This window comes from Ornithodoros turicata, chromosome 8, assembly GCF_037126465.1.
Source record: "Ornithodoros turicata isolate Travis chromosome 8, ASM3712646v1, whole genome shotgun sequence".
NCBI lineage: Eukaryota > Metazoa > Arthropoda > Arachnida > Ixodida > Argasidae > Ornithodoros > Ornithodoros turicata.
Genome location: NC_088208.1, coordinates 21481723 through 21489876, shown reverse-complemented (window position 1 = coordinate 21489876; position 8154 = coordinate 21481723). Strand labels below are relative to the sequence as shown.

General features: G+C 49.1%; 1 protein-coding gene across 3 annotated transcripts in view; it reads left to right on the top strand.

The window, feature by feature from the left end:
• The window catches only part of LOC135366666 (uncharacterized), an 83002-nt gene extending 76679 nt beyond the window's left edge, over nucleotides 1–6323 (top strand). For all 3 annotated transcript variants that reach the window (XM_064599473.1, XM_064599472.1, XM_064599471.1), the window contains exon 2: nucleotides 2971–6323. In XM_064599473.1, coding sequence (XP_064455543.1) covers nucleotides 2995–4389 — 1395 coding nt within the window. In that variant the 5' untranslated portion in view covers nucleotides 2971–2994 and the 3' untranslated portion in view covers nucleotides 4390–6323. The remainder of the gene's footprint in view (nucleotides 1–2970) is intronic.
• Nucleotides 6324–8154: the final 1831 nt, after the last annotated feature.

Sequence of the window (8154 nt, the reverse complement as noted above, 5' to 3'; positions counted from 1 at the left end):
ATAAATAAAACCAAAATCAAATAACCACATACCCCCTACTTCTTCACTTGCATCGTTCTTAAGTGCGTGTTGTGTAAGGTACTTTCCATTCTGAATCAGCGATTCCCGATCCGACTTATACGCGAATTCGATGTGACTTAAAAAGCGACTCTGAATGCCGGAAATGTGTATGCCGATATGGAAACCGTTAGAACTGTTTCAACGTCACGAGGAACAATATTTTACGTACATCACTATCACCAGCCGCAATGCCAAAGACAAATTTACATCTGCTTTTACACCGTGGTCCGAAAGTCAAAACAGAAAGGCACTCCCTGACTCGAAACATTTACTGCCGCCTACTACACCCCTACCCTATTGGAAAAACGTCCTGAGGTTACCCCAGAAATCCTGAGGTTAATTCAGGATATGCTGAGCTTCTGAGGTTACCTCAGAACTGCCTGGGGTTTTCCTGAGGTTACCTCAAGAAATCCTGAGGCCGTACCTCAGGGCCTCAAACATGGCCATGGGTCCTCTAAGGTTACCCCAAGAAATTCTGAGGTCTGCCTCAGGGCCTCAGACCTCATTTTCAGTCCTTTGAGGTAACCTCAAGCAATTCTGAGGTTCAAACCCAGAACCCCAGACCTGACTGTGGTTCTTTTAAGGCTCCGCCTCAAGACATCAGACCAGACCGTAGCTGACCTCGGGTTACCTCAGCGCATCTTTAGTATCAACATACACTCTTAAAAATGAACTTCACCGCATAGCACGCTCCTAACCAACCATCATCTCGAGTGATATCGTTATCTGCACCGATTTGTTGAAAACGGGAGGCGTACGCCTTTTTTGTGACACTTATGCTGCTCATAATTGTCACAGAAGAGGCGTACGCCTCCCGTTTTCAACAAATCGGAGCAGATAACCATATCATTTGAGATTATAGTTGGCTAGGAGCGTGCTATGCGGTGAAGTTCATTTTTAAGAGTGTAGGGCCTCACACCTTGATACACCTTACAGCTTTGGAAATATCGGTGGGCATTTCTCAGGGACCCTTTTCATTGGAGAGGTTCGCAGCATTTCCTCTTTGCACAAACCACATCGAGTGTTAAAGGGAGACTTCGCAAGGATTCGAAAAAATTAGGTGCATGAGCTTCATACCGAACACGGACTTGATACCGAATATCCCCTTGATACCGAATACAACATTCGCCTTCCCTTTGCGCGAGTAATTAATCCGTAAATGATGACAATACCAAACCAAAACCAAAATGCAAAGCACACAGCGGTTCGCATGGAGGAACATACAATGACGTCACCCAGCATTGTCGTCTGCTACGAAGCTTGCACCCTTCCATGGGGGATGAACGTCAGCAGTGTTGCTTTCAGCGCCCTCTTGCTTCACAGGGGCAAAGCGCTCACTTCGTAATAATTCGTTCGAATAAAATATGCACTTTTGGAATGCGATATTTCGTATGTACGTTCCTGACACCCCAAGGGTTACTGCTATGTTACCGTTTTCGTGGTGATTTTGTTGCGGAGTCCCACTTTAAAGGGAGACTTTTCTTTTAAAGGTTTGTGTTTTTGCTTCGCTTGAGCCAAAGAAAATTGTATGTAATGGACCTTCTCCCATTACGCGTCGTATCCAAGCGGCTCTCCAATGAACCATGCTTGGCGCGCGTCAAAAGAAATCCACGTGGGTAGTACAAAGGACCAAAACCGGTCCCGAGTGTGGCCAACAAGCTCGCGCCATTCGCGCGGTCTCCACACTGGTTCCCACTTCTGTCGTCCCCATACTGCGCCACCCCTAGAAGTCGGCCCAGGACGCACATTTCCCCAGGGCGTCAGTCGTGACGTTGCCCACATATGTGAGGCCGACAACGGCAAGCCCTTTCACCACCACCACCACCACCACCACCATCGAGTGAAGACGGGGATAACCCTCTCCGGCGCCTCGAGGTCATGCGCATGCGCATAGGACATCGTAAAAAAAGGTCTATTAAATTTTCGGTGCAAGTGTGTCAGGGCAATAAAATTCCCTAGATTTCGAAGAAATTCTTTTTCCCCGGGCAGACGTCGAATCCCCTAGATCTAGAGAAATTTCCCTAGAGTTGGCAACACTGAGACCAGTTGGCAACGTGCCCGCGTGTTCGTTACGCAAGTGGGCCAGCCGTGTGCGCAGCTCTTCGGTTTCCGCTCTCCGCTATTGCCCGTGCAGTGAATATCATTTGCACCTCTCCCAAACAAAGAGCTTCTGCGTTGACTGGGTTGAGGCTCACGTGGTCTATCCGATCTTTACCCTCTCCCCTGCACAGAAACAAACCGTCGTAGCGTATTGATCACAAGGTTGCGGGTTCGCACGCGTCTGAGGATGCCCGCAACTTGGCCGATCGGTACATGTTGCTCAGACGCGCCATCCTCCGCGAGAGGATGCTCTGTGCCGAGATCTCAGCGCACGTTAAGGAAACCGCGGGTGGGCAAAATTAATTCACAGACTTGCCGTTGTGGTGTCGCACGTGGTCGCGGTTGTCTGGCGTCATAAAGCCGCGAATTATGCTTTTCATATCTGGGAGTGAAAGCAATGATCCACCTCAAACGGCTCCCTATAATATTGGCGTTTTTCTCTAGTTTTCTCCCACAGATTTATGGTCAAGTTCGTAGGCGTACCAATAATGTTGCTTGCTTATCGTGATTGGCTAGCTGGCTGATAACAACAGCAACAACAAAAACGTGATGACGATATTATGGGATGTTCTCGTTCCCATGGGCTGGAATGAATGAAGATGCATGGAATGTACATAAATACTACTGGGGGAGATTTATACTTCATCCCTTAGGCATGGTGTCGTTAGGAACGAAGAGCACAGCGTTTGTGTACCGGGTCGCTTCGAGGCCCAGTGGCTTTAGACATGGTGAACGGTCTATTCTCAGTGGCTCCTAGCTGGTAATTAGCAGATTGATAAAGCGCATGTCATTTTTGTCAATTTCTCGCAGATTGCCGCACAGAGGCATGCCAGTATGGCGACCGAAAGCGGGCCGGTGAAACGCTGTCAAACTTTCTGCATGCGGGTCAGCATGCTGGTGGCCCTGGTGGCAGTCTTGCTGGGAGCCATGTGCCTGATTATGCTGCGCTTCCCGGAGAAAGACCTCCAGATGGCTTCCACGGATATGAGACTCGTGGAAGCCGTCTCCAACGTCTGGTGCGGCGGCCAGGAGTTCGTCTCGGCCCACCCGTTCAGTGTTTACCGCGTCAGCGACCCCGTCCCACCACCAGTTCCTGCAGCTGTGAACCACCTCCACCACGTGATAGATCTCAACATGAACGTACCTTCTGGAAAGTTCCATTACCTTCGCTACTATCTGTTGCCAGGCTCCAACGTTACCATTGACGTCATCGCTGACGGACCAGGTGGTACACTTCACGCCGTCAGGGGAGAAGAGGAACTTCGGAGATGCATCCGAGCTCTACAGGAGGAGGACGATGACGACGACGATGACGATGATTTCTACGAAGAAGGAACGCTTCGACGTCGTCAGCCATCATTCTACCGCTGGGCAATGAAATCAAAAAGGATTGCCGCCGATTCGACTCCCAACGAGTTCGATGGAATTATTAAGCCTCGTCCTATCACCGCTAGATTGAGCTTTAGGGCTACAGCGGCTGACCTTTTTTACGTGTTAATTGTGAACGAAAACAGAGCACCGCAGTTGCTTCTGTCGCGTTCAGTAACGAACTTCAAGATCAGGATCGACATGAACCGAACGGTGTTTGGGATCACGCCGCAAGACGTCATCTGCTTAGAGCAGACACACTGTGTGTACCATGTCCATTTTGGAGCGGAAGACAGGCTTATCCTCCACATCCCGAGAGAACGCGACGCGGGAAACTCGGTCTTCACGATCACCACTTCTTGCCGGCCACGGGTGTTCTTCTACGCCCTTCTGTTCATCCTGATCCCCATTTTGTTCCTGGTGTTCCTGGGAGCGGTGATCAGGGCGTTCAGCTATCTCGCGAACACTTCGAACGAGGAGGGCAAGTACCTCCGTTTTAGGCTCTTCAGGGACGAAGAGAGTCTTAGAAGACGTAGGAGGGTGGAGCCCACCCCTGAGGAAGCTGTCACGGAGGAAGTCCTGGTCTGCCATCTCCCCGGACTGGATCCTCCCCGTACGCCGCCGCCGTGTTACACGTCACTGCAAGAGCGTGGGGATGCCGTGCCCGAGAACGAATCTCTCTTGCAGCGCCCGAGACCCGTTGTGCAGCCACCACGGTACTCCGAGGTGCTTCTACAAGAGCAGCTTTCCTCGGGTGACTTTAGTGTTGATGAGCCGCAAGCCACAACCTCTGGAACACAGGACGTCTCGTTCAGAAGAGCTGGTCGAGACGACGAACTAATAACGCCTGTCATTTGCTAAAGTACAGTGGACAAGATCTTGAAAATGTGTACCGCGGACGGTGACAATGTGCAAGCCATGTGACCCCCTATTGTATATCTTTGGGTTGCTGTTCCGCTGCAGCTATTAGGCATTTCACCTTCACTGCGTTAATACCTTAGCGGTCATAAAGTGTTGACACCGTTATTCAGTGCCGTCATAGACGTTTACATCGACGTCTTATTCCAGTATTGACTCCTTTCGGAAACCGACGGTTAAGCACAGTATTATAATTTCAAATCTAATTTCTTTATCCCCTAGCTCCTTGTGTCAAGTCGTTAAAAACTTCAACAAAGTTCGTTTCGCCCACACAGCAGCCCTACTGTCCCGTATTTGACAATGAATACGCCCAGGAGCTGTTAGGAGTGCGGACATATGTCGGTACCCACCGGTGAGACGAGGAACTCATGGCCTGGCGTTTTGACTGTCGGCAGAGTGTGCGAGATGATTGGCCCAAGCCATGCATCTTCCGATGGCGTCGAATACATCATTTTCCCGTTCGACCGAATGAAGTGGATACAGGGGAGCTCTATGCATGGAATGTGTTCCGAAAACTAGGCAGGCTTGTAAGCGTGCTAAACCTGCGAAGTCCTGGAAACTGTAGTGCGTGTATAGTTTAAAATTGTAGGTAGCACGGTCCCTGCGCAGTGCACGCGGTCCTCCTCGGAACTATGTCTTTGCTCGTGATGAAACATGAGTGCCAGGCGGAGCGATTCGGTAGGAGGGGTATTGTACAGCGCAGAGGATTTATCCAGGCCCGTTCACGCTTACATCTCCGAACGCTCCCGAAATGTTTGGTAACACCTCTCCTTTCCTTTCCTGTGCAACTCCTACAGGAGGGTCTTCATTATTTTAGCTTTGGACATATGTCAGCAATTATGCATCAGGCTGTTACAACGTGATTGTAATAACGGCCCCCCAAAATATTTTACAACACCCCTCGTGCGTATGATTTTGGATAAATCACTGACAGCGCGATCCATGTAACGTTTACCTTCAAAAGGGAGATAACAGCGGTATACGTATGTCACCCTGTACGCTGCGCCCATTACAGTTTCTTCCCCCACCCCACCCTCAAAAAAAGACATCACAATCTGCATATTGTTCCATGTATTACGAGTAAAAACTTGATGGGTGCAGCGTGAACGGCTGTATCTGTGAGCAAGAAAGTTGGAATAACACGCCGCATGAAATGCATTTCATAAATCAAAATGAAATCGTGCTCTGCATGGCGCGAGCTACAGATTGAGTTGCCAGTGCTCTCCAACAACGGGGACTAGAGCCCGCTTGCACGAGTGTTGAGGACATTCCTCAGCGGCGTCCTCAGTAGCGTCAGTAGAGCTTCGTGCAGATGTCTACACACAGTCCTCAAAATGCTGCTCGTTCGTTGAGAACTGGCAAGACTACTGGGGCCGGTATCGAGGAATCTCTTCCGAGGACGTTCCTGCAAGCGGGCCCAGGATAGGCCAAGTGGAGGCACTGTAGTACAACTGCCACCAAAGTTGACGCACTGTGATATGCGCCCCTGTAACACGTAAAAAGGACGTCGTAACCATATCATGAAAGACATACATGCGGTAAACATGCCCGTTAAGATTGAGCGGGCTCCCTTGCTGACGGAGACAAAATACAATCTGATAGCGTCGAGACTGCCTCAATGTCATCTTGGCACAGCAGCTTTATGGCTCACAGAAAATAGGCAGCGTATCAGTAGAGACTGTGCACTCTTGACGCAGCGGTGCATGATAAGTATGACTATGGGCTTCGTCCGCAAAAAAAAAAAGGTGTCACGCGCCTGTCTACAAGGTGTAGAATTTGCACGGTCTCTCCCGTAAGGGCGCTCGTGCAGGACATTTCATGAGTGTACAAACATGGACTATCAATGTTGTTGTGAATAAACGTGTGAGTAAGTATGATTACGGTTTATTAGTAACAAGTTTAACACTTCGTACAGACAACAGTTCCTTATAGACTGAACAGTGAGTGGCCTGTAGCCAGAGCCGTCGCGAGGCGAGTTTGCGCCCAGGACAGGGCAAATGTGAAGCCCCCCTCCCCTTCTGGTCCGTTGACGTCAGAAACCCCGTAAACAAAGTAAAGAAAACGCTTATTTGCACTGCCGACATCGTAAATTCAAATTCTCTTTATTTCCGCTACATACTGTCCAACCAACCTGCCGGGGCCTGCACTTCGGCGCCCTCTCGCACCCCCGTTGCTACGGCTCTGCCTGCAGCATTCTGTCAGAACTGTCCCAGTATTGAAAGTAAATGTTAAATCTGGCCTTTTAGTTTATCTAATCGGACCCCCAATGTCCCTCTTTGCTGATTGGACAACTGAGCACAGCAGCTTACATCACGCAAGCGCTCGCTATGTACACGTTTGTCCTTGTAGTTGGACATCCGATAATGCTAGATGAAGTGAAAGCTGTTGGAAGCGCAGACAAGAAATAGCCGCTCGTCCGATTACGAGGAGGCTTGCTTTCCAGGATGCCCTTGCGTACGTAAGGGATAGCGTTGGTTGTTTCTGCGCATGCGCGAAACATAAAAGAGAGCTTCGCGCATTGCGCAGAATTACCACGCTATTCCCTGCGTACGCAAAGGCGATAGCCTACGATCGCTGCCGCACCATTCACGACGGCAATCATTCTCGACCCTTGGTCCAACATGATCGAACATCGTCATGCTCTGCAGTACTTCATGATTTTTTTTTTCCGTAATCCCGGCCTGCTCTCTACCTTATGACGTGCCTGCCTATACCCGTGTGCTGTGCGTCTTTGTGTGTTGTGTTTTTGCCTAGCGTTTTGTTGATGTTCTCGCCGCCCCCTAATGTTGACTCACCGACTCCGCGGACTGTCAACCACTCACTCGAGCGTCGTTCATCGTCTGATCATCATGTCACATATCATCCTGTCCATTGCCCCTTGGGGTAGTCTGCCGCACCTCATGTGGCGAATTTCCCCGCTCATCATTATCCGTTGTTCTCCCAAAGTGCAGCTCTGCAGTGTTGCATTGCTTTTGCCTAGCGTTCTGTTGATGTTGTCTCACTGACTCCACTGGCTATCGACCCCTCTTCAACGTCGTTCATCATCTCATCATGAGGGCACATCTGATCCTGTCCATTGTGCCTTGGGGTAGTGGTGGGCCACGCCTCATGTGGTGAATTTCCCCATTCATCATCATTAATTTATCTGTCATTGTTGTTCGGGATGAAAATCTTTAAGTCAGTCTCTCACAGCTTGTGGTGATAGAATTTTGGACATTAACATCACCTCTTTCGTCAGCATCTTCATGTCTATTTTTTTGATATGCATTGCCGCTCGGCTGTTGAGCAAAAGCTTCTTTCTCTTCTTTTTTAGTGGAAGTTCTTGCATTTGATTGGGTATTCTATGTATACGCATATGTATTAGAAGTAATTGGATTCGACCTTCCTTCTTTTGACGGCTGCAAAGACAGTCAATTTACCAACGAGAAAATACCGGTTTGTATCACGGTTCTCTTTTTTCACAATCATGTGGAAATCCTTTATCATACGTTTGTCCCTGTCTCTGTCACTCCACTGTATTCTGCAACTTACGCATCTTGAAAAAGGAGTAGCGAAAGAGACGACTTTTTACCTCTGATAAATTCTCCATAACCCACTAAGTGCATCACGGCAGTCTTACATTCGAAATATTGCCAACTCCATGCTTTCGCCTTTGCCTACCGCCCGCTGCGTTTCTAGACTTTTTTTTATAACAGTATTAAGCCTTCT